Source organism: Ceratotherium simum, chromosome 6 (assembly GCF_057802395.1).
Source record: "Ceratotherium simum simum isolate JZ-2026a chromosome 6, ASM5780239v1, whole genome shotgun sequence".
NCBI classification, from domain to species: Eukaryota; Metazoa; Chordata; class Mammalia; order Perissodactyla; family Rhinocerotidae; genus Ceratotherium; species Ceratotherium simum.
The window spans coordinates 21,346,853-21,373,471 of NC_141905.1; the positions used below are offsets into that span (position 1 = coordinate 21,346,853).

The 26,619-nt window shown below is 41.7% G+C and overlaps 1 protein-coding gene across 3 annotated transcripts in view; it reads left to right on the plus strand.

Annotated features, from left to right (window-relative positions):
• RAB4A (RAB4A, member RAS oncogene family) overlaps positions 1 to 25,140 on the plus strand; it is a 50,562-nt gene extending 25,422 nt beyond the window's left edge. For 2 of the 3 annotated variants that reach the window (XM_004426878.3, XM_087431957.1), the window contains exons 4-8: positions 4,158 to 4,220; positions 5,817 to 5,971; positions 7,777 to 7,872; positions 11,494 to 11,630; positions 16,514 to 25,140. In XM_004426878.3, the coding sequence (XP_004426935.1) occupies positions 4,158 to 4,220; positions 5,817 to 5,971; positions 7,777 to 7,872; positions 11,494 to 11,609 (430 nt within the window). In that variant the 3' untranslated portion in view covers positions 11,610 to 11,630; positions 16,514 to 25,140. The remainder of the gene's footprint in view (positions 1 to 4,157; positions 4,221 to 5,816; positions 5,972 to 7,776; positions 7,873 to 11,493; positions 11,631 to 16,513) is intronic. The other variant, XM_014784783.2, reaches the window with a different exon arrangement.
• Positions 25,141 to 26,619: the final 1,479 nt, after the last annotated feature.

Consider the following 26,619-nt stretch of genomic DNA (forward strand, 5'->3'; position numbering starts at 1 on the left):
AGAAATGAGAACAGAATTATATTTAGAAAAGAGCAATTGAGGGGCCGGCCCAGTGGCATAGCGGTTAAGTGCGCGCGCTCCGCTGCTGGTGGCCCGGGTTCGGATCCTGGGCACGCGCTGCTTGTCAGGCCATGCTGTGGTGGCGTCCCATGTAAAGTGGAAGAAGATAGGCATGGATGTTAGCTCAGGGCCAGTCTTCCTCAGCAAAAAGAGGAGGATTGGCATGGATGTTAGCTCATGGCTGATCTTCCTGACCAAAAAAAAAAAAAAGAAGAGCAATCGAAATAGTATATTAAATAGAGTTGTGATGTTCCAGAAAGTTAAACGAGAAACTTGAGATGAAAGGGGAGAGACAACATGAAGAATCAATCCAGAAGGTCCAGTGCCTGACTTTTAGGAGTTCCAGAAGAGAGAAGAGCAGAGGAAACAAGCAAAGAAAATTTTCCACTGAAGCAATGAGATTCCAGAATTATTGGCCCATATTATGCTAACTACAAATGAGTGGGGAAAAAATCCAGACCAGGGCATGTCATGTGCAATATCAGAACACCAGGGATGAAGTGAAGATACAAAAATATTCCAAGAGGAAAAAACAGTCCATATAAGGGATTAGAAATGAGAATTGCATTGGATCATTCAACAGCAACATTTGGAAGCTAGAAGATAATGAAGGATTGCCTTCAAAACTCAGCATGAAATATTCTTTTTAACTATAATTCTAAACTTAGCCAAACTATCAAGTAAATGTGAGAGTAAAATCAGAATACCTTCAGATATGCAACTGTGGGGGGAAACAAAGGTTATCTTTCACATATTCTCAGAAACTTCAGGAAGATATACTTCACCAATACAAGGGAGTAGACACAGAAAGAGGAAGATGTGAAGCTGACAGGGGCCCCAGCCCGGGGGGAGCAACGAGGGACTGTCGTGAGGTGTCATCATGTGATGATGCTGCCCGACTAGGAAAATGACAGGAAGGGGGGTGTAATGTGAGTGAGCTCAAGATTCTTATCAAAGCAGGGAAGCAATGAGCTCTGAAATCAACAACTCAGTGGTTTCATAAGCATTTTATAGAAACATAGACACAAATGCCAGAAGAACGAAGCTGTAAGATCCATGAAAGTAAGGATTGTTTTATTTTTTGTTTGTTTGTTTCTCCAGAGCCCAGAATTGTGTCTAGCACATTGGTGTTCAACATGTGTTCTTTAATGACCTAATCCAAGAAAAAAATTGATCCTGAAGAAGAGTGCTTGCCTTGGGAGGGAGGGGGGAAGAGGGAGGCAGGAGACGGTGGAGTTTCATGTCCAGCCTTCGAGCAATATTTTACTTTAAAACTATGTACATGTATTACTTTGGTTTAAATTACTTTTGAAAAAAGATTTAATAACTCAAAAAAGTATTCTTAAATACTTAAATTTGTATAATTGAATAATTTATGTAAAATAATTAATAGATGTAATTTAGTGTATCTTGAGGAGAACTGTTAGGTACTCTTTCTCTAAAAACTAGATGCTTGCTGCAGCTAAAATAGAAAAGAGTTGCCTCTTAATGTATGTGGAAAAGAGGTCTTCCCCTGCTCCAGGAGGCTCCCTGGGGAAGAGCTGACAATCCAGTCCTTCTCGTGTGCCTGGCTGCCATTTCTTAAAGCATGTGCCCCTCTGTGGTCGTGGTCTAAAGGGGGGAAGAGGAAGGTTCAAGCTACGTACCTGCCTTTGGAGTTTAAGAGCTAAAAAGTAAATTTAAAAATAGCTGCCCTTTTCAAAGTATCAAAATAATAATGAGTAGTTCTGGCTTTTTTTAATAAGTTCCACAGTTTTCTTTTTTCCCAGAGATAGGTACTGTTCATTTTTGTGGTGCCTGTTTTCTGACACCAAATGAGTGGGGTTTTTCCACACCAGTTATCCAGTTCTCCAACACCTACTGTATACCCAGCAATTCAGTTCTGTCACTATCTGGAGTTAGCGTCAGACCCCACGGGTTAAGGGTCTGGTCCCGTAAGCATGCCCCCACTTCAGACACTAATCACGAATGGGGTGTCCAGGCCATGCTCACTTCTGCCCAGCAGACTACAAATTTGGGGGTTCTCACGACCCCTCCCCCAGGTTTGCTGGAACAACTCACTGAACTCAGGAAAGCACTGTATTTACTATTACCAGTTATAAAGGTGCAACCCAGGAACAGCCAAATGGAAGAGATGCACAGGGCAAGGCGTGTCGGAATCAGGTGCTGAGCTCTCACGCCCTCTCTGGCTGCACTACCCTCCCAGCACCTCCATGTGTTGAGGAACTCAGGAGCTCTCTGGACCCCATTGTTATGGAGGTTTCAGTGTGTAGCCATGGTTGATTACATCATTGACCATTGGTGATCCAGCTCGACTTCCAGCCCCTGAATACAGGGGGCCTTGTAGGCCTTGATGAGGAGTTCAGTTCCTCTGGAGAATGGATGGAGAGACAACAAGTGGTGCCTGCGTGGCAGTAGGGACACCAGGCATAGGACTGCAGGGGTCCAGGCAGAGACCTGGTGGTTTGGACTAGGATGGTGCTGACGAAGATGGAAAGACATGCATAATATAGGATATGTTTAGTTAGTGAGACAGGACCTGACGGTTCAAATATGGAGATGGACGAAAAGAGGAGTCAAGGATAAACGCAGAGATTTCTGGCTGTACAAGCAGAGGGGATGGGTGATGTCCTCCTCCCACCGGCCAGGATGGACCTGGAGGCGGGGAACCAGAGTTCTGTCTTACAAATGTTGTGTGTGACATGTTCATTAGGCAGTCACATGGAGATGTTGGGGCAACAGTTGGATCTTACCGAAGTAGTCTGAGCTGAGGATTAAATTTGAAAAGAGAACCCAGTTCCCAGCCCTGGGGAACTCCAGTACAAACTGGGCAGAGTCAGAATAATGCTCCAGAGATGGAGAAGCAGCAGCGGCTGGTGAGAGAGGAGGAAGAAGGGAGAGATGGGCCTGCAGAGGCGGAGCGAGGAAGGAGTTCTGGCAGTGGCAAAGCAAGGCAGAGGGACAGGACAGAGAATGCCACTGGATTCACATATGCAAAACTCATCTGACCTGACAGGCTGTTTCAGTGGAGCAGCGGAGGTGGACACCACATTGGAGGTGAAGAGAAGGAGGCGTCTGGTAAAGACAGCTCTTGAGAAATTTGGATTCGGGGAAGAGCCAACAATGGGATAGTAGCTGACAGGATGGTGCAGAGTGCTTTGTTTTTTTTTTTTTTTTTTTTTGAGGAAGATTTGCCCTGAGCCAACATCTGTTGCCACTCTTCCTTTTTTCCTCCCTAAAGCCCCACTGGATAGTTGTATGTCGTAGTTGTACATCCTTCTAGTTGCTACTATGTGGGACCGGCCTCAGCATGTCTTGATGAGTGGTGCATAGATGCGGGCCTAGGATCGGAACCAGGGAACCCCAGGCCAAAGCCGCGTGCCTGGACTTAACCCCTATGCCACCAGGCCGGCCCCCTGTTCTTCTTTTTTAAGATGGGGGTACCAGAGCAAATTTTATTTTGCTAATGGGAAAAAATCTGCCAAAGAGGGAGAGATTGGTAATGCAGAGGAGAAAGGCTGTTAACTGAAAGAAAAAGTCCTCGCGAATGGGAGAAGGGATAAGGCGCTCAGTTGAGATAGTACAGCCTTCTTGTCAGTGATGGGCAGGAGGTGAGTCCAGGGGCACGGAGGCTGGGGATTCCTGTTGGAAGATGAGGGTGGTCCCATCTGAGGAGTGCCCTTTTCCCCAGGAAGAAGCGGGGGCAGCTGTGCAGGGGGGTGGGGAAGACACGGAACCCCCAGAGGAAGCCAAGCGGGATGCTGAGCGCTCAGCGCCCCCTGGGGTCTGTGATGGCTCTGTCCGCCTCCAGACACCGCCCTCCTCGGAAGTTCTCCAAGCTGGCTGCAGTTCTATGCGAGAGCCTCATCCTCCTTGTAGAGAATATCTTACTGGTCCCAGCCTGACAGCCTCACCTCTCCGTCGTTCCTGTGACGTGATTTGCGGACAGAATAGCTCCTCATACGTATATTCAGATCTCTTTGAATCGTGTGTGGTGTGGTTTACAAAGCAAAAACGGGCACTTTTCTGTTGGAGGCTGGTGCTCAGTAGTGAAGGGTCTTGACTGGTTGAAAGTAAGAGCAGCATATCTCTTCCAGGTCTGTGACGAGAAGCTACTACAGAGGTGCCGCTGGGGCTCTCCTCGTCTATGACATCACCAGGTAATGCAGACCCCGCGGAGGGCAGCTGGGCGCTCGTCTCCCGAGGCCCGTTCTGCGCAGGCGCACCTGGTGCAGCGTGTGCTGTGTGTCGGGCGCGCGCCTGGCTGCGATTTAGGAAGCCAGTCAATCCTCTCATTTCGGGTCTTAAAGATTTTTGAAGAATTCCCAGCATTACTTTACCACGTAAAGAAATATGTTGGTAAGGTTTTCGATAGATAAAGCATCCCCAGTGTTTCATAGTTTCTTAACACGATGCTTTGACACTTTCCTTAAGGTTCACACAGTGAAGCTTTAGGTGTGGTAAATTATTAGAAGGAACTGACATTGACCAAGATTGAGGGCACAGGCTCTGGGCTTAGACTGCCTGGGTTGCAGTCCCAGTTCCGGGTTACCAGCTGTGTGACATCCTCAGGCAAGGTGCTCTCGCTGTCTGGACTTTTGTCTGTTATATGAAGTAATGATGATTGTGTAATACTCGTGAGGTTATTGGGCGGTTAAATTGGTTAATATAAAGCTCTTGGCACATCATAAGGATCTGAGTGCAATGTCCTGTGTGAAGCTATCACTCACGTCGCAATTAAATTAAATTAAAATTAAAATTCAGTTTCTTGGTCTCACTGGCCCCATTTCAAGTTCTCAGCAGCCACATGTGGCTGGGGGCAGCTGTATTGGACAGTGCAGGTTATAGGACATTCCTGTCCTCGCAGAAATCCCATCAGACAGCACTGATCTCGGCGTTTGCTAGCACCACCTTAGAATTGTGCCTTCTAAACCATATCATCTAGGGCCTCTTTCTGGGTAGGAACTTGGTGAGAGGGTGTCGCCCTGCTGCTGTGACACACACCCAGTCTGTGTGTTGGGAACGAGCACTCTGGTGAGGAGGTGGGCAGCTCCTGGCCCAGCCCAACAACACTTGCCCAGGCGGTGAAAGGCTCAGCTTGCTCAAATGTGAAGTCAGTAGGCTATCAAAGTGTGCCAGTAGAGGAAATTTGTCCTTAGCTACATGAGGGCTGAAAACAGCAGGTCCGACAGTTGGTCCTGGAGTCTGACAGACCTGGTCAAATCCTGTCTCTGCCACTGGCTGCTGTGTGACTTTGGGCAACTTAATGAATCTCCCTGGGCCTCAGGTTTCTTGTGGAAAAGGGAGATAATCACAGAGCCTGTGTCATAGAGTCCTCATAAAGAATCAGTGTGATAACTTCCTATATAACAAAGTACCAGCATATTGCATGGTTTTGTTAAATGGCAGCAGTTAGCTGTTAGATCTTGCTTACCGGAGTGTGGTACATACTAAGAAAGAGCTCAATGAATATTTGTAAAATGAAGGAAAGGTCTTCTGTTTCCTTTTGCACCCTGATTGGGCAAACAAAAAAACAACAAAATGTCTGACTTGCTGTTTCATTTTCCTAGAAACAAAACGAAACAAGCCCTGTGGGTATGATGTATACGTGGGGTGTTCAGGTTATCCGAGTTATCCTAAAGGTTGTTGGCATTACCCTGACACATTTAAAAGCAGTGTGAGTAGTGTGAATGACTGGAAAGAGTTGCTAGTTTTGTAAAATACATGTATTATTTTCACAATCTTATATTACACAGCCGAGAAACCTACAATGCGCTTACTAATTGGTTAACAGATGCCAGAATGCTAGCAAGTCAGAACATCGTGATCATCCTTTGTGGGAACAAGAAGGACCTGGATGCAGATCGTGAAGTTACTTTCTTAGAAGCCTCCAGATTTGCTCAAGAAAATGGTAAGTGACCTTTACCGATTACTGCTTTTCAAATGGCAGATTTGGGGGTAATAACATTGCTCAACAAACATCTGGAGTTTTAAGATTAAACTATATATAGGAAATGTGGAATTTCCAATTTTTTTACTATAAATTTAGACTTACCTAACATTTTCACTATATTGCCTTTTGCCTACAAAAGTTATTATAATGATAAAGCAAATGTATTAATGTTCTGTAATGACTTTTCAGTCTAGGAAGTTTGAATGTTATAGGTCTTGGTTTAAAATGAAATTTAGGGCCGGCCCCGTGGCATAGCAGTTAAGTGCACGCGCTCCACTGCTGGTGGCCCAGGTTCAGATCCTGGGCACGCACCGATGCACCGCTTGTCAGGCCATGCTGTGGCAGCGTCCCATGTAAAATGGAGGAAGATAGGCACAGATGTTAGCCCCGGGCCAATCTTCTTCAGTAAAAAGAGGAAGATTGGCATGGATGTTAGCTCAGGGCTGAGCTTCCTCACAAAAATAAATAAATAAATAAAATGAAATTTATAACAATAATTTTTAAAGGCCCTAATCAGATGATGTCATTTTTTAATGTAATTTGAAGCTAAGTTGGTGAAATATTAGATCTAAACAGAAAGAGAAGCAGAAGAAGAAATCCTGGGCTTATTGGCTTTATTTTACTTACATTAAATTTAAGTCATTTGGTTATAGATGCCTTTGAAAATTCTCTGAATTTCCATATAGAATACATGAGAATGGCACATAAAATTAGTGGTTGCTTATAGATAACAGAATGATAAAAATTCAGATATTTTAAATAACTTTAATTTTTAGAACCAATCAAGAACTAAAATATCCTAATATCAATTTTCAATTAGACTCTAGGACTACCAAATTGTATTCTTACCAATTGGCTGATTTTCTGCTAAGAAGATAAACGTGAGAAAAACATAAGCCATTATGAGTTTGTAAAGAAGCTATTTAGAAATATAGAGGCTTCGAATGTTAAAGCTCAGAAGGAATTTAGATATCATTTAAATGAGCCTCCTTTTTACAAGTAAGGGACGAGGCGGCTGGAGAGGCTGTGGTTTGCCTGCGAGAGCACGGAGAGCAGGCCTCTCTGCTGGGATTGTCACTGCTCTGGTGGACAGGAAGAGTGTTAACTCATCTAAGACCTCTTCAGGGTCAGAATGACACACTGCAATATTGTCCCTTCAAAAATGTAAACACTTGTGGGTTGTATTTGTGGTGACATAAAAATTATTTGGAGAAGGAAATTGCTGCTTAGTCTTGTATCAGCAAGTGGGCCCTTTCAGCGAGCCTGCTGCTTACCCAGCATTGGTGATTGCTCAGTCTCTTCAACAGATTTAAGTGCTAGTACAAGATACTAGTTACTTTTCAGAAAAGGTTAGAATTCTAACATTTAAAAAATATATTGAGGGGCCGGCCCCGTGGCGTAGTGGTTAAGTGCGTGCCCTCCGCTGCTGGCGGCTAGGGTTTGGATCCCAGGCGTGCACTGACATACCGCTTGTCAGGCCATGCTGTGGCGGCATCTCACATAAAGTGGAGAAAGATGGGCACAGATGTTAGCTCAGGGCCAGTCTTCCTCACAAAAAAAAATTAAATAAAATAAATAAAATAATTAAAAATATATATATATTGACATTTGTTGATTTTATATTTACAGAAACACATGGTTTTAAGTAATAGATTATACACCTCCTGCTATTCTAAGATAATACTGAAAAAGCTGTTAGTAATTGAATAATTATGATTGTCTTCTAAATAATGGCTTCATATTTTGTTTGATGTCATTTTTAGAGCTGATGTTTTTGGAAACAAGTGCACTAACAGGGGAGAATGTAGAAGAGGCCTTTGTACAGTGTGCAAGAAAAATACTTAACAAAATTGAATCAGGTAAAAGGCTTTCCATTAATACACTTTTCTTCAGCATATCTTACTCTCTAGCTCAACAGTATCACTTTTTAATATTTCCAGGAGTGATGTGGTCAAAGAGTATCCTCTCTACACCTGCCACCCTGAAATTGCCACTTATGCGTTTGAAGGTCTTGTCCATGTGGCTGAGCTGAAAGCCCAGCCCTCCTTCTTGGTGGCTCCACAGCCCCACTGATGAAAGTGGCCAGGCAGTCAAGGATCTGGTTGTGTTTGCTTTTAGAACCACAGCCTTTGTGGGATCAATCACTTAGAGAAGGAAGAGTGGACCTTTGTCCACTCTCTGACAACTCGCTAACTCTGCTGGGCCAGTGGTTGTGTCGTGGCGGGGGATCAGCTGTGTGATGTCAAGGGAGTTAGGGGAACATCACGTGCTAGTGGTAGTTGCAGGTTGGGCATCATAGAGAATTTATTTCTGAAGCTAACTGAGCATGCCTTAGTAGTAACCTGCCTCATTATTGTATTTGTTGCTTCAGTAAAAATAAATTTAAAATAACCCTAATTTAGGCAGCTGACAAAATACTATGTAGTTGTCATTTATTAAAGTTGATATTTATTTAAATATCAACCAAAATAATATATGGACATTCACCTTTTAATTGATTCATTCAGCTATCTAAATGCCTATTCTTTGTGAGGTGCTGGGATACAAAAATGAGTAAATCACAACCCTTGCCCTCAAGAAATTGTCTTTTGTAGAGGACAGTCAAAAGATAATTGTAAAATGGTGTGGTTAATATGATAATTGAGAGGTACTCAGGATCTTAGGGTCACACAGAGGAGGGGAACCTACCCAGCCAGGGGCGTGGTGTCAGGGAGGGCTTCCAAGAAGAGGTGACAACTGAGCTCAGTCTTTTAAAGTATGAGGAAGAGTGAGGTGGCCAAAGGAGTGAGGAAGGTGGTCCAGCAGAGGGGAGAGCATGAGTTGATATTGGCAGAAAATGACGGAAAGCTGAAGTTACTAGAAAGACTGGGGAAGGGAATGGCAGGAGAGAAGGTTGAAGAGAGGCAGCAGTCAGGCCAGTGATGATCGTCAGGGATCTGGAACATTATCTTGTGGGTTACTGAGTCTCAACCCTGGCTGTACACTAGAGTCACCTGGGATGCTTAAAGATTTGAATCCCAGGCCCCACCTCTGTAGATGCTGAATTAATTGGGCTGAAGTGTGGCCTAGGCGTAAGGCTTTTAAAAAGCTTTCTCATATGATTGATTCTAATGTTCATCCAAGATTGAGAACCACTGCTGTAGGGGTGGGAAGCCATTCAAGAGTGGTTAGCAGTAAGAGATGTGGTCAGGTTGTGACTTGAGATAAATCATATATGTAGGTGGCCATGTTGAGGACAGATTGAAGGGAGAACAGGGCTGGCGGCCAGGATACCAATTAACATGTTTTTGAGTAATTCGGGTGAAAGATAACTGCTTAAAGCTTTAACAAGAATGTGGAAGTAGGAGTGAAGAGATATAGATGAACCTAAGAAATATTGTAGCGGTAGCGTGATATGCTAAATGGTAGGGCAGGACGATTGATTTTTGGGTGGGGAGTGAGGAGGTGGGTCAGGAAAGGAGGAGGAGCCAAGGATAACAACTGTCTCCCTTGGGTACCTCGGTAAAGAGATGGCATTAAGCCGGAGGATAAGCAGGTTCAAGGGAATAAAGATGATTCTGATTTGGATGTGTTCCCTTTGCAGTGCCACTGGAACAAACACATGGAGATATCTAGTAAGGTTTGGGGGGAATTCTGGGCTGGCAGTGTACCTTTGGGAGCCATCAATGTATAGGAGTACTTGAAACTCTGGAAGGAATTTGATCACCTGAAGAGCAGTGGAGAGTGAAGAGAGCAGTGATCAAGAGCAAAACCCTGGAGACTGAAGCATGAGCAGAGGAAAAGGAGCCTCTGCAAGAAAGACAGAAGGAGATGGTCAGAAGTGGATGAAGAGATCCAGGGAGAGTGGATATCATGTCAGCCAAAATTTGGTCAAAGGCTTGTTCATTATCAAATGCAATAGAGAAAAGTCCCATAGGCTAAGAACTGAGCTGGAAAATATCCACTGGGGTGGGCAATAGGAAGTCGTTATTCATCTTTGTCGAGAACAGTTCCAGGAGAATTATGAGGGTAGAAGACAGCAATTGAACAAAGAAGAGGTGAGAAAGCAGAGTGTTGGCTCCTCTCTTGAGGAGGGAACTGGTGCAGCAGGGTATGAAGGGTTAATTTAAAGTAAGAGGTTTTGGTGATGGAAGAAACTTGAGCACGTGTAAATGCTGAGAGAGAAGGAGAGGTGGAAGGTAAAGGAGAGAAGGATGAGAGAGGAGATGACAGAGAGAAAGTAGGGTGCTGGGTGAGGTAGGACAGAGGGAGGGTCAGGGGCCCAGACAGAAGGGCTGGGTCTCAACTGGAAGAGGCACACTTCATCCTTTTCTATTTTTTGGATCTGAAAACAAAAAAGAAATTTTTTGACCTAACTTGGTATAAAACTGTTATTTTTAAAGACTCTATAACAATGGTTATCATTAAAATTTGCTTGGTGTTGAGTATTATTAAGCTTAACATGAGGTTTTATTTAAATTACCTTGCTACTTTAATATTGCATCCATAGATACAGTACATAAAAGTTGACTCGTATAGAACATTTAAGATATATTTTTTCTGAGATCATCAAAAATCATAATTACATCTAGGTGAAAAAATATAAGGATATAAATTAGAATTCTTCAGCAGTACTTTTTTATTTTAATTTTCTAAATAGACAGTACATTCATATGATTCAAAAACCATTATTTCCTCCTTTTTTTATACAAAAGTTAGCAAAAGTTGTAACTATAAATTCTGCATTCGCTTTTTGCACTTACTATGCCTATGGATCATTACAAATCAATATATAGAGACTTCCATATACACATATATGCTAATGTACATATATACGTATAATACGTGTGTATGTGTAATATTCACTTGTGTGTATTGCCATAATTTATTTAACCTTTCTACTTTGGACATTTGGGTTGTTTCCAGTATTTCACTGTCACAAACAATGCTGCAGTAAATAATCTTTTATATATCATTTCTCATGTCTGTGAGTATATGTGTAGGATAAATTCCCAGAAGTGCATTTGCTAGGTCAAAGAACATAAGCATTTGGAGTTTAGGCAGAGGCTGTCAAATTCCTCCTATCCTGGTTGTAGCAATGTATAATCCAACTAGTAATGAATGAGAATGCTTATTCGCTGAAGCCAGGCCCACGGGGTATATTATCATAGTTGGGTTTTTGCCAGTCTGATAAATGAAAAATGATATCTTCGTAGTTTAATTTCAGATTAATTTATCTTTGTATATATAGTATATTCACATAATTCCAAAGTCAAAAAGTACAAAAGTCAGCCATTATTATCAGTTCTTTATGTCTCCTTCCAAAGATATTTTTATGCCCATGCAGGCAAACATACACGTATATATTTTTTTCCTCTTTATTTATTCAAAACAGTGGCATACATACACAGTGTTCTGCACTTTGCTTTTTTCACTTAATATATTTTGGGGATCACAGAAACATAAAAACTTTTTTTAAGGAAGACTTGCTTGGTCCTCAGGTGAGCTGGACCCAGAAAGAATGGGCTCAGGTATTCAGTATGGAGATGCTGCCTTGAGACAGCTGCGGTCACCACGTCGCGCACAGGCCCCGAGCGCTCAGGAGTGTGGTTGTTAGAAGCAGCATGGGAGTACACAGGTAGGTGCTCACGTCACAGCATCTCTGCTGTCCCTTTGACCTTGTACTGTGTTCACTACCCAGGGTTCCATGCATGCTTAACTGTAGAGATTCTTATTGCTTTTTGTAGCTACATTATGAAAAGGAGAGGTGATTGCATAATTAAAAGTTAGATATTCTCAATAACAGTGGAATACATATTCTTTTCAAGCTCACATAGAACATTCATTAACATAGACCACATTCTGGGCTGTAAAACACACCTTAACAAATTTAAAAGAACAGAAATCATACAGTGTCTGCTCTCAGACCACAATGGAACTAAACTAGAAATCAATAACAGAAAGGAAACTGGAAAATCCAAAGTATATGGAGATTAAACAACACACTTCTAAATAACACATGGGTCAAAGAAGAAATCTCAAGAGAAATTTAAAAATATTTTGAACTAAATGAAAACAAAACACAGCTTCTCAGAATTTGGGGGATACAGTGAAAGCAGTGCTTAGAGGGAAATTTACAGCATTGAATACATATGTTAGAAAAGAAGAGAGATCTAAAATCAGTCATCTAAGTGTCCACCATAGGAAACTAGAAAAAGAAGAGCAAATTAAATCCAAAGTAGGCAGAAGAAAAGAAATGATAAGAATTAGAGCAGAAATCAAGTAAATTAAAACCAGGAAATCAATAGAGAAAAATCAGTGAAATCAAAGCTGGTTCTGTGAAATGATCAATAAAATTGATAAGCCTCTAGCCAGGCCAACTAAGAAAAAAAGAGGACACAAATTGCTAATATCAGAAATGAAAGAGTGGACATCACTATAGATCCCATGGATGTTAAAAGGATAATAAAGGAACACTATGAACAACTCTGTGCCCACAGATTTGATAACCTAGATGAAATAGACCAATTCCTTGAAAGACACAATTTGCCAAAACTCACACAAGAAGAAATAGACAATCTGAATAGGCCTATATCTGTTAATGAAATTGAACCAATAATTAATAATCTTCCAAAACAGAAAGCACTAGGCCCATATGGGTTTACTGGCGAATTCTACGAAATATTTAAGGAACAAATTATACCAATTCTCTACAATCTCTTTCACAGGACAGAAGCAGACAGAATACTTCCTAATTCATTCTATGAGGCCAGCATTACCCTAATTCCAAAACCAGACAAAGACATTATAAGAAAAGAAAACTACAGACCACTATCTGTCATGAATATAGATGCAAAAATCATCAACAAAATATTAGCAAATCAAATCCAACAATGTATATAAAGAATTATATACCACTTCCAAGTGGGATTTACCCCATGTATGTAAGGCTGATTCAACATTCAAAAATTAATTAATGTAATCCATCACATCAACAGGCTAAAGAAGAAAAATCCCATGATCATATCAACAGATGCAGAAAAAACATTTGACAAAAATAGAACACCCATTCGTGATAAAAACTCTCAGTAAACTAGAAATAGAAGAGAATTTTCTCAACTTGATAAAGAATATCTACAAAAAACCTATTGCTAACATCAGACTTAATGGTGAGAAATTTGTAGCTTTACTATTAATAATCTGGTACAAAGCAAGGATGTCCCCTCTCACCACTCCTTTTCAACATCATAATGGAAGTTCTAGTTAATGCAATAAGAAAAGGAAATAAAAAGTATACAGATGGGAAGGAAGAAATAACTGTCTTTGTTCACAGATGACATGATTATCTATATAGACCATCCAAAAGAATCCACAATCTTTTTTTTTTTTTTTTTTTTTTTTTTTTTTTGTGAGGGAGATCAGCCCTGAGCTAACATCCGTGCTAATCCTCCTCTTTTTGCTGTATGTGGGACGCGGCCTCAGCATGGCCGGAGAAGCGGTGGTCGGTGCGCGCCCGGGATCCGAGCCCGGGCCGCCAGTAGCGGAGCGCGCGCACTTAACCGCTAAGCCACGGGGCCGGCCCTCCACAAACTTTTATATAAGCTATTATATAACAAAGTTGCAAGATACAAGGTTAATATACAACAGTCACTTTTCTATGTACCAGCAATGAACAGGTGCAATTTGAAATTAAATACAGGGGCGGGCCCAGTGGCATGGTGGTTGGGTGTGCACGCTCCGCTTCGGTGGCCCAAGGGTTCTCAGGTTCGGATCCCGGGAGCGCACCAACGCACCGCTTGTCAAGCCATGCTGTGGCGGCATCCCATATAAAGTAGAGGGAGATGGGCACAGGTGTTAGCCCAGAGCCAGTCTTCCTCGGCAAAAGGAGAAGGATTGGCATTGGATGTTAGCTCAGGGCTGATCTTTCTCACAAAAAAAATAAATAAATAAAAACACAATACTATTTACATTAGCATCCAAAGAAAGGAAATACTTTGGTATAATGCTAACAAAATATGTACAATATCTATATGAGGAAAACCAAGCTGATTATAAAGTTTATTTGAAGTAGCAAAAGACCCAGAATAGTCAACACAATATTGAAGGAAAAGAACAAAGTTGGAGGACTGTCACTACCATACATCAAGACACAACAAAACTACAGTAGTTAAGACAGTGTGGTATGTGAAAGAATAGACAAATAGATCAATGGAACAGGAAAGCCCAGAAATACACCCTCATAAATATAGTCAACTAATCTTTGACAAAGGAGCAAAGGCAATACAATGAAGCAAAGATAGTCTTTTCAACAAATGGTGCTAGAACAACTGGGCATCCACATGCAAAAAAAAAAAAAAATGAATCTAGACATAGACCTTAACACCCTTCACAAAAATTAACTCAAAATGGATCATAGACCTAAATGTAAAACATAAAACTATAAAACTCCTATAAGATAATATAGAAGAAAACCTAGAGACCTTGGGTATGATGATGACTTTAAATACAACACCAAAGGCACAATCCATGAAATAAATAATTGATAAGCTGGACTCCATTACAATTAAAAACTTCAGCTCTGTGAAAGGCAACATCAAGAGAATGAGAAGACAAGCCACAGATTGGGAGAAAATATTTCCAAAAGACATATCTAATAAAGGACTTTTATCCAAAATATACAGAGAACTCTTAAAACTCAACAATAAGAGAACAACCCAATTTAAAAATGGGCCAAAGACCTTAACACACCTCACCAAAAAAGATACACAGGTGGCAATCAGCGTGTAAAAGGTGCTTCACATATATGTCATCAGGGAAATGCAAATTAAAATAAGATACCATTACAACAAACCTACTAAAATGGCCAAAATCCAAGACACTGACAACACCAAATGCTAGCAAGGATGTGGAGCAATAGGAAGTCTCATTCATTGCTGGTGAGAATGCAAAATGGTACAGCCACGTTGGAAGACAGTTTGGCAGTTTCTTCCAAAACTAAACATACTCTTACTATATGTCATCCAGCAGTCTCACTCCTTGGTAGGAGTTAAAAACTTATGTCCACACAAAAACCTGCACATGGATGTTTACAGTAGCTTTATTCATAATTGCCAAAACTTGGAAAAAACCAAGATGTCCTTCAGCAATTGGATAAATAAACTGTCATACATCCAGACAATAGAATATTATTCAGCGCTAAAAAGAAATAAGCTATCAAGCCATAAAAAGACATGAAGGAACCTTCAATGCATATTACTAAATGAAAGAAGCCAATCTGAAGAGGCTACATAACTGTATGATTCCAACAATCTGACATTCTGGAATGGAGACAGCAAAAAGATCAGTGGGTCGGGGATGGAGGGATGAATAGGTGGAGCACAGAGGATTTCTAGGGCAGTGAAAATACTCTGTATAATACCATACTGATGGATACATGTCATTATATATTTGTCCAAACGCATACGATGTACAACACCAAGAGTAAACTGTAATGTAAACAATGGACTTTGGGTGATTATGATGCATCATTGTAGGTACAATTGTAACAAAAGTACCACTCTGGTGGAGGATGTTGATAATGGAGGAAGCTATATGCATGTGTGAGGGCTGGGGGTATATGGAAAATCTATGTACTTTCCCTCCAATTTTGCTGTGAACCTGAAACCGAGCTAAAAAAAATAAAGCCTTAATAAGAAGAAAATCCTAAAGCAACCACTAAAATAACATGACAAAGAGTTTGGACCGATAAGCCAACATAGGAATTAAAATGGAATAAACATGTAATTAATCTAAAAATCCAAAAGAAGGCAGAAAAAGGGGCATAAAGAACAGATGGGCCAGGGCCGGCCCCATGGCTTAGCGGTTAAGTGCGCGCGCTCCGCTGCTGGCGGCCCGGGTTCGGATCCCGGGTGCACACTGACGCACCACTTCTCCGGCCATGCTGAGGCCACGTCCCACATATAGCAACTAGAAAGATGTGCAGCTACGACATACAACTATCTACTGGGGCTTTGGGGGGAAAAAATAAATAAATAAAATCTTAAAAAAAAAAAAAAAAAGAACAGATGGGACAAATAGAAAACAAATAGCAAAATGGTAGATTAAACCCAATTTACCAGTTAAAAAAAGTTAGCTGTTCTGCTTGAATTTAAACTCTATGGGAAATCCTCATGCTCTTGCTTAGAAAGAAAAGGAAGGGCTGTATTTGATGGGAGTGAGTAACATAGAGATTCTTCTGCCTTTATGTCAATGGGGAGACTTTTTTTGGGTTAATTGAAGTCTAAATGAATGTGCCTGTTGCTAAAACAGAAGGCTCATTTATAAAATTTGCAAGTGGGGATTTTAACTTTTAAAGCTTCCTCTCTTTCTCATTTACCACAGCAGACTTTTTATGTATAGTCAACATTATCTAATAGGTGTAGGTAAGTTGGAAGTATTCACTAATTCCCTTTGAGACTTTAAGCTATTTGTTTGTACATTTATAATTATGTATATTTCTAAATTGTTTTTACTATTTTTTAGGTGTTCATACAGTGGTATTTGGGACACAATTGTCGGAGCTTGAAGAAGAAGTTTTTTACCACCATCTTTTTCTACTTTACACAGAAGTAGATCTTTGTGCGAAAAAAACTTGGGGTGTTATGCAAGCTAGTAGATGTGGCACAGCAAACCGTATAATAAATCTAATTCAGTGGACACCACCGTTAGATGTATACATGTATGTGAAAGTTTTCTCCCCCTATCTCCCGTTTCATCTTTGGTTAAATCCTGACTATGTACCGTACGTGCTCCAGCCCAGTACGTCTCCACAGCATGGTATCTGATGTATGATATGATAGAATGTTGCACTAAATGCAGTCTAATATTTTATTTTTTTTAATCGTATGAACTAAAATCTGTTAATTGTGAGGTGTGCTTTGATCATCATGTCGGTTATATTGCACAGTTGGTTATATGTATGAGCTGACATTCAAAGGCTCTGGCATTGATGGCCAGTGCAGTGCTTATTTAATTCCCTTTACCACAGTCCACAAGGTGTTTCCTTGATCCACACTTGAAATACTAGATCAGTAGTTACTCACATACCAAAATAAAATGAAAAGTGGAGGTTTTCTATGAACTTTACACTGTCCACCTCTCTGTTGATTTTAAAGCATCTTCATCCAGATCAATTGCAGAAGTGTAGCCTGAGTACCTGCTCTGTTTTAGGCACCATGATCAGCACTATGGATTCCAGTACCTTTAACCGAACTTACTAGGCAACTGATTCTACTCTCAGCTGTTGGTAAATGCGATGGACTGTGTAACGTGGGGCTGCTCATCAGTTCCCAATTTGCTGATCTATGGGGTCTCCCTGCTAGAAAACACATTGTTTGCCACTGTGCTTTTTCTGGGATTCAGTATTATAGCATCACTGGCTCTTTTTTAATTCTTTTATTGTTTTGTGTTCATTTTAAGGAAACCCACTAAATCAAGTTACTATTAAAGGGATACCACTCATTAAGAAATTTCTGTATAGCTTTTGCTGAATACTTAAATGCCTTACTACAGTTATCAAGTTGACATGTTTTTAATTCACATAAGGTATATTGAAGTATAATATATATTGTATTACAAAGACTTGTTCTAATATTTTAAAATGTCAAAGCAAAAAATATATAGACCTTTTCTTTAAAGTTGAAATGCAATATTATTTAAGGCTGAAAGGTTAAAATTCTTCACCTTATATGTGTTCTTCCACTGTGACTTGTTAGCTGCAGACTGGTAAATTTCATTACCTTTAAGTTAGAAGCTGCCTACTGCTTTTGTTGCTGTTTTATTTTAATCAACAGAGCACAGCAGCACTGTAAACTCTGGGAAGTGACTTGGATAAAAATATCAGAATGTATCTGTTTTAGATATTTTAATTTTGCCTGTTTTTATGCCTTGAATATTTTATTTTGAAAAGTCAGAATATGAAGCAAATTCTCAGACTGAGCTACTTCTTGGAGCTCGCTGGAAGAATTTTTCATTCATTGTCTCATCTATGATAGTTCTGCAAGCTGCTCATTTTTCAACAGCTTTTTGCATGGGATAGAAGCATGTCCGTTCTAACACATGGGTTTATTCAAAAGCAAGAGTTTTTTAAATAAGATAAATGTTGAGTTGGTTTATAAATGAGCCTGTTAATTAAACCACAGGTACTGCATATCATTCCACATCCTTTGACCAATAAAAGTTGCTGGAGAACCATGGTGGTTCTTAAAGGCTTTTAGGAAAAATGAAGAGGGGAGATAATTAGGTAATGGTCAGTATAGTGTTTTCCAACACCACCACCCACTTCTCTGATTCTCTAGATGCCAGCCGGGTGTCCTACAATTCATTTCTAACACTATCTACCTGGAGATAGCATCAGATCCCACAGGTTAAGGGCTTAGTCTGCCCCCTTCTCCCCACCCTCCCACCCCACCCCCCAACACACACACACTTAAGATGCCAATTGCAAGTCTAGGTTGTTACCTGTGCTTCTGACCAACCGGCTATAACTCTGAGCTTCCCCTGACTCCCTCCTTGGGTTCAATTAATTTGCTAGAGTGGCTCATAGAACTAAGAGAAACAATTTACTTACCAGATTACTGGTTTATTACCAAGGATAATAAAGGATATAAATGAACAGCCAGATGAAAAGATACATACGGCCAGGTCTGGAAGGGCCCTGAGTGCCAGAGCCTCTGTCCCCATGGAGTTTGGGGTGCACCAGCCTCCCAGCACAAATATGTGCTTTGTTCACCAACCCGGAAGCTCATCAAATCTCCATGTTCAAAGTTTTTATAGAGCTTAATCTCCAGCCCCCCTCCCCCATCCTGAGGCTCTCTAGGGGCCACACCCTAAGCTCATTAGCATAAACTGTGTGCTCAAAAGGGGCTCTTATGGATACCAAAGACACTCCGATCAGTCAGGAAGTTTCCAGAGTTTTAGGAGCTTGGTGCCAGGAACCAGGGACAGAGACTCAATCTCTCTCTTATTAAACCACAGACAGTCTAGTAACAAATGTTATGTATACATTTCCCACAACTTAAGTTTTCAGAACACTTTTAATTTACATTTCTAGAAAAGTATTTTTTCAGTCTTCCTAGAAAAAGATTCTAAACTCCGTTTAGACTTGAGATTGTAATTTATTCTTTCACAGTCCAGCATTTAAGTGAAAATGAGAACATCACAATTTGGGAATGTGTAATGGTTTTATTGAAAACATATAACTTGTGACTTGTGGAAGAGTTTTTGAAATCTTTAAGAACATTAATTCCTAACAGATCAATAATATTATTCAGAGTGAAGAATCTGATGCTAAAATTAGAAACTTAAATGATTTGCAATTCATACTGTGACACAGTAGATGGGTCTTCATTTTCTGTCAAATTTGTCTTTTTTTTCTTTTTTTGGAGGGGAGAATTAGAGGGACTTGAAAACACCTGTAAATTTTTAATAATTTTTATGCCAGTTATAAAGTGAGTCTCTTTACTAATCAATCATCTGTTCATATCCATACAGTCTGGGTTTGTTTCAGTTGTTGCTTTGTTACTTCCCAATTGTATTAACTTCTTTAAGGAGTTGTTTTGAGAATTTTAGAGGAATTTATCTGAAAACACTTGACTTACCAGTTTCAAGAAGACAAGTGACGAAGTTGTCGGCCATCACCCTCTAAGGTTAGAAAATACTGCTTTCTGCTAGAAAATAATGTAATCAGGGAATCTTTGTTTTTTCTTTTAAAATAGCATTTATGTTCTTTTCAATTTTTTATTATGGAGATTTTCAAACATACAAAAGTATGGAAAAAATAGCATCGTGAACCACTGTATCAGCCAGATTCAACAATTGTGGACATTTTGCAAATGCTGTTTTATCTACCTTCACCCCATTTTCTTTATGCTGGAGTATTTGGAAACATCCAAGACATTGTCATTTCACGCAAATTGTTTAGTATGCCTCTCTGACAAGGATCTGTATTTTTTTAATTTTATATAATCACCGTACCACTGGGAACTTCTTAAAAGATACTGTTACAAAGCCAAGAATGGTTATGTTTTTTCTTACCTTGCAATTATATAAAGTTGGTTTTCTGGCATGTATTGAAAAAGCAAAATGCACGTCTTTTATACAGTATTATGAGAGGTGATTTCCCAGCATGTGGCTAGTTGTACCAGAAGTGCTGTCCCCTGGCCCAGGGGGACAGTTGTACCTTCAGCAGGGACACCAGGGCAGCCACCTGCTACCTACAGCCAGTGCCGCTTCAGTGTGGTTGGTACCCTTGCTGTGCTGGTCATTCCATGTTTTCAGTATGGCCCTGGCCAGTGTAACAACATAGGGTGCACTTAATTTAAATCATCTCAACCTGTCCATATCCAGTCATGAAGAACGTATTTAACTTTGACGCACGCGTCTCTGGAACTTTCGCTAACCAAGTGTGAGGTGGCTTGAGCCACATCATGAATTTGCAGTCATCTCAGCCTGCTCGTTCCTGCTGGAGGACAGTGTCCTTAAACTTCTGTGGGGACTGAATGAAAAACAGATAAGCCTGTGCTCTGACAGCTCCTTTCTCTAACTTCTTGATGTAATGTGTAAATTTCATTTTGAAGAAAACTAGAGTTAAAACAAACTTGCTAAATTTCTGAAATTTTACATTTCAAAATATCATGGAAATAATTATGATCACTAAATATTTAAGGGCCAACTATGTATGAAAAGAAATGCGAATTTCTCCATGTTTGGTGGGGAGCCCTCAAATCATTTTACATTGAATAGGAAATTTGGTGATATAAGTCAGGGTAATTACCACATCATTCTCTTTTCCAGAAGAGTCATCATAATGGTTTCTGTGGTCATAAATGTACGTCACATGCCCTGGTACTGTGCCCATTTCCTGGGGAAATGGTGCTCCTATAGGACACTCATGCGGTTCTCTGAATGCCCCTTGCTTTCTCATCACCCTTGTGCCTTTGCTCTTTCCTTCACCTGTAATGCACCCCGCTGGCTCTCCAGTTCTGTCAGGCTGCAGCCCTATTGTCCTATAGGGTGCAACAGAGAACTCTGCTGGGAGCCTTCTCTAACCCCTTCCCACCCCTGGATATATGCAGACACAGTCTGCTCTTATCATTTGCTGTCCTAACCTTTCTTTTGGTCTTGATCACATTGATCAATATTGTCCTTATTTGTCTTCTTTGCTGGGCTAAGACCTCCCTAGGACAGGGCAGGCTTCTGTGTGCCCAATGCCTGGCACACAGGAGGGACTCCAGTGCTTATGGAAAGGACAGATGATCAGAGTCTATTGTGTGCCTAAGTCTTTCTAAAATACCTGGATAATATACCCAGCCTGTCTGTCCACTGCAGGATTCCTTTCTGCAAAACCCCTAACAGGTGGTCATATGATCCTGCTAAATTCCTTCCTTTCTAGGAGGGAGTTTCTTAACTCCTAGAGCCCTTTTTCAGGTGACATCACCAAGATGGCAAAGTAGAAGACCCCAGCCCCCAGCCCCCTACAAAGATCAACAATTAGACAGCTGTCGACAAAGAAAAACAGTTCTGGGAGGGCTCAGAAGTCCACCTAAGAAATGTCAGCAGCCCAGTGGAACAAAAAACCTGACAATAATCAGAAAAGGGAAGGAAAACAGCTTCATTTTGCTGCATCATCCCATCCCCCAGGCCAGCACGGCTCAGCACCAAGAGGAAACTTCCCAGCTAGAAAGAGTTCCCCTCGCCAGGAAAGGGGAGAGCGGGGCAAGCGGCCTTTCAGGGCACCACAACGAAGGACCTGCTTCACTTTCACCCCACCCAGAGACCAGCAAAGCTGAGGTGTATAGAGATGGCTAGGAACAAGGAAGAAGAGCAGGGCCTCCCAATATCAGCCACACAGTGGGAGCAACTACAGTTCCCAGTGACCTGCTCTGCAGAGGACCCCAGCAGCTTTGACCACTGAAGAAATCAATGACCAGCACAGCCGCTGCAGACCCTCTGCAGATTTCACCAGTTTTTGCCCCACAGGGTATTCCCATTCTCAGGCACCAGCTGTCTGAGTCCCTCTCTGTTCCTCCCGGCCCCTTGCAGAGCCCAGGATCTGCACTGGCAGCCTGCCCAGACCTCTGCAGCTACACAGGTGCGAGATGCCAGCCTCGATACCCCCCACGGCTGACTCCCACTGCCACATGCGCATTTGTGGCTAGCACCTCGAGCTAAACACTTAGGGACTGCCAGCCTGACTCTCATTTCCAGCCAATCCTGCAGCCATGGAAGTGCACACTGACAGCCTAGGCCCCCACGGCTGCTTGTGGGCTCAGATTTGGCCCTATCTCCAATCACTGGCCTGCACCACTGGGCTGACTTGCAGCTAGCCACCCCCGGCTGTGCACCTTCATGTCCCCAGCCCTCTCGCCATCATCAGCCTCCACTGTCATGCATGCATTCGTGGGGAGACTGCAGCCATGGGAGAGCACACCGACAGCCAGGGCCCCCACAGCTGCTGTGGGCCTGCAGTTGGCCCAGGCCTTTGATGCTGGCCCTGGACCCCACCGCTACACGTGTCTGCAGCCAGCCCCCGCCACTACACAGGCACCTGCAGCTGGCCTCCACAGCCAAGTATGTGCATACCATCGGCTCTGGCCACCACTACTGCCTGCCCTGGTCCCTAGCCACTGGACCTGGAGGTGCCACTGAGGACCCCAGCAACCCTTGCATCTGCTGTGGACTGATGAAACATCATGATACCCCCAGTCCTGGAGCCGCCACATGCCCTTGCACTTGGCACCCTGCATTATTAGTCCTGGGGTCACAGCAGTCTCCAGCATGCCCCCACCCACAAGTGAAGGCCTTTCCTTACCAAAGTGTGTCCATAAAGTCTGGAAGTGGTGACTGCTTCTTCCAGTGCACAGACGCACGAGGCGATGGGGATCATGAAGAAGCGGGAAAACATGACATCAGCAGAGCAAGACAGTAAACTTCCAGTAACTCCAAAGAAATGGAGATACAAGAATTGCCCAATAAAAAGTTCAAAATAATTGTTCTAAAGATGCTCAGAGATCTATAAGAGAACACAAATAAGCAATTTAACAAAATCAGGAAAACAATACAAGAACAAAATGAAAAGCTCAACAAAGAGAAAATATAAAAAAGAACTAAACAAATTTTGAAACTGGAAAACACAATTGCTTAACTGAAGAATTTGATAGAGAGCTTCAATAGCAGACTGGATTGAGCAGAAGAAAGAATCAGTGAGCTTGAAAACAGATCATTTGAAATTATCCAGTCAGAGAAGAAAAAAGAAAAAAGAAATAAAAGGAATGATGAAAGCCTACAGGATTTAATAGGCTACCATTGAGACAATCTATGCATCATTGGAGTCCCAGAGAGAGAAGAAAGGAAAAAGCTTATAGAAAGAAAGAATGGCTGAGAACTTTCCAAACATGGGAAGACATTTGGACATCCAAGTTCATGAATCTAATAGGTCATCCCAAAATGTCAATCTAAAACTATCTGCTCCATGACACATTATAATTAAACTGACTAAAGTCATATCCCCTAGAGCAGCCTGCTCCCTTTTTGCATGTTGACTTCAATACATAGTTACCAGTTATCTTATTTTATGTTCTAGGGTTAAGAGCTTTAATGTTTAGGCTGCAGGTTTCATTGTTTGGATTAGTATTTCTTGGGGTTCTGTCTGTGCACTCTTAGTTGGTACCTCATGGTACAGCCTGTGGGCAAGCAGGTATCCGGACCGCCGTGTTCTCCATCTTCACTGTTCTGTCACTATAAGAACAGAGCTCTAGGCTTGAGGGCTGTGAGAAGCGACACAGGATATAATTGTTGTTAAACCTTTGCTCTCAGGCCTAGGTGTGCTCAGCTGTCCAAGTATTGTTATCATGTATGATGGGTCATAAATGCTTGGGGGTGAGATTCTGTTACTTAGACTCTCTCTGTTACACTTGACAAATCCCCATGTTGAAGCAGAAGCCAGAGCTATAGTTAGATCTTGAAAACTTAGTACCTGCCACCTTGTCAAAGGAGTAGTAAAGGAATAGCAAATAAGTTTTCCTACTGTAATTTTAAGATTAAATGATTTAACTGAAACTTTTACATTTTGTATTCTATTTGGGTTGTTTTACATGTTTTTACCTGATCTTTCCAACTTGAGCCCTGTCTGAGCCATGAGAACTGGAGTGGGGCGGAGAAACCCAGTTGCCAAGTGCTCCTTCGGTTGTTCACTGTGTCTCTGTTCAAAGGACAGGATTTCACACCCGCTTTTATTTTCTTCTTTAAAAACATTTTGTTGGAGAAATTACTAGAAAGTTTTTAGTTTAACAAGCTCCTCATTTTTAATACTGTCAACTGAAATGTCTATAATCATAAAACCTAGAAGGGGCATAGCATTTTTTACAACTTTAAAGTATTCTCACATTTAACATCTGATTTAACCTTCAAAACCACCCTTTGCAGTGGTACAGAGCAGGTATGAGGCCCATCTCACAACTGCGGCCCGAAACACACAGGCTGGGGGCTGGTCACCCCACGAGGTGGACAGCAGGCCCTGCACGGTCAGGCAAGGCACTGGGATTTCTGTTGACTGGAATCTTTCTTTCTCTCAAAATTTATTATGAAAGTTTTAAACACACATGTTCACTGGAATTTTAAGAACTATAAACAGTTCTCATTTTAACTGGTAAGAATATTTTCCATTTTTAAAATAGCTTTAGTGCTGAACTGTTAGCGGTGGGGAATACAAGTTGATTTCATCACTGTGAAACCATATTTTGATTTAAAAAAAAACATGCAAATTTGATAACTTGCTTTTTTGTCCCTGCCTTCAGTAAACTGAGAATATAAATTTAAAGTGCGTGACTGAAAATGCATGCTAACTGGTCTTCAGAATGCTTGTCACAATCTCCTTGCCCTTGGCGGTTAATGCTGTCTGGTATTGCAGTTGCTCGTGAGTTCAGTATTTCTCTGTAAAGGAAGAATGTGCCTGTGAGGCCTTTGCTAATGTGAGGTCTGTTGCCTTCCCCTTGTTGGGGAGGTTGTTCTCCACCTTACACACTTGAGTTTATCCCTCGCCCGCAACATTTAATGTATTTATTGTGGCCACATTCCTGTGCTGTATGCCAATAAACTGTTGACTCAGGCTAGCCCTTGCCTGCACTGCTTCTCATCTCTATTTATTTAACTTAGTTCTTGAATAAGAGTAGAAGAAAAATTTCATTACTTACTCAGGATTTTTTTTTACTTAATCTGTAACTATCAGATTTGGCCATCCTCTTTTCCTCTATTTCCAGGAGTAATTTTGGCCTGTTCTTCTGTTACCCAGTTGTCATATCTGTTCTATCAGTGGGTGACACTGCACAGCAGAGTACTCCACTGGGCATAAAGTCAAGTCTAGTTCAATGGACACTGTAGAAAGTACAGAAGGCAAACAGGTAGGGTAAGTGTCAGGAATCATCCACAAGTGAACATGAGGCCAAGACCCCTGAGGCTAAGCCACATTGTGTTGTCCTGCCCGAGAAGGAGGTGGCAGCCCTAGCGGCCCCAGCAAGGTGAGCTACCCACGGCGGCTTGTGGCAGGAAGCAAGGATTTGATGCCAACTCCCCAGGGTTCCTCTCAATGACCAGAAGGCAGCACAGAGACAAAGGAACTCCCCAATTCTGAAATCCTCACGTCATAAAATAGTGAAACAGAAACTGATGTAGTCATTACAGGTATTAGTCAGCACCTAAGTCATGAAAACAAAGATAAATTAATGGCAATGTCAATTTTCACAAGTAGTCAACTAGTTCAGACTGTCTTTCATAGTAAATGAAACCAGTGTTTTAAGTTTAAAGTGAAACCATACACGTGTAGCAAGATTCCAAGCAGCAGGCATTGTCGCACCTCCCACAGGCACCGGTTAGCTTCTTGAAACCCTGTGCATAGAGGAGCACAGTCAGCACCCTGGGAGCAGACGTGCTTCCACTGTTTCCAGTGTGCTTCAAGGCTGTGCCTCACTCCTTTTCTCATTCCTCCCCTGTAGGTCTAGCTCCTTATCAGAGGCAGGCGGTGTGGTTGCGCCAGTCTACCCAGTGTGCCACGCTGTTGTGAACTCCCTTGGCAGGACATCTGCGCACGTGGGTGTATCAGGAAATGCTTAGGAGTGGAATTGCCAAGTCAAAGAAATGTTCCTTTTTAAGATCGATAAAGCCAAATTGCCCTCCAGAGAACTTGTGCTAGTGAACACTCCCACTGATTAGAACAGGAGGCCCAAACTTAAATCCACACTTTTTTTTTTTTTAAAGTTTACCTTTTGTCTTTATTAGATTTTATCTTTATTAAATTTATTTACTTTTGCCGTAAATACTGTGGTAGTCCTGAAGAAGGCATCCTTTTATTCCACAAGCAGTTGCACAGGCTACTGGAGCACCGCTGTTGTGAAATAGACACGCTGGGAATCCCGGGAGGATCAGCGCCTGCCATGGAGGAGAGGAGAAGAGTCTGTGCCTGCAAGTCAGAACACGTGGAAGTGCCAGTGGCCCTGACCTACTTAAGCCAGCCCTGGTCCTTCTGAAAACACTTGATAAGCTTCAGCTGCTTTTATTGTTGGTGTCACAGACTCATGCTAAAATTTTATTCCTGG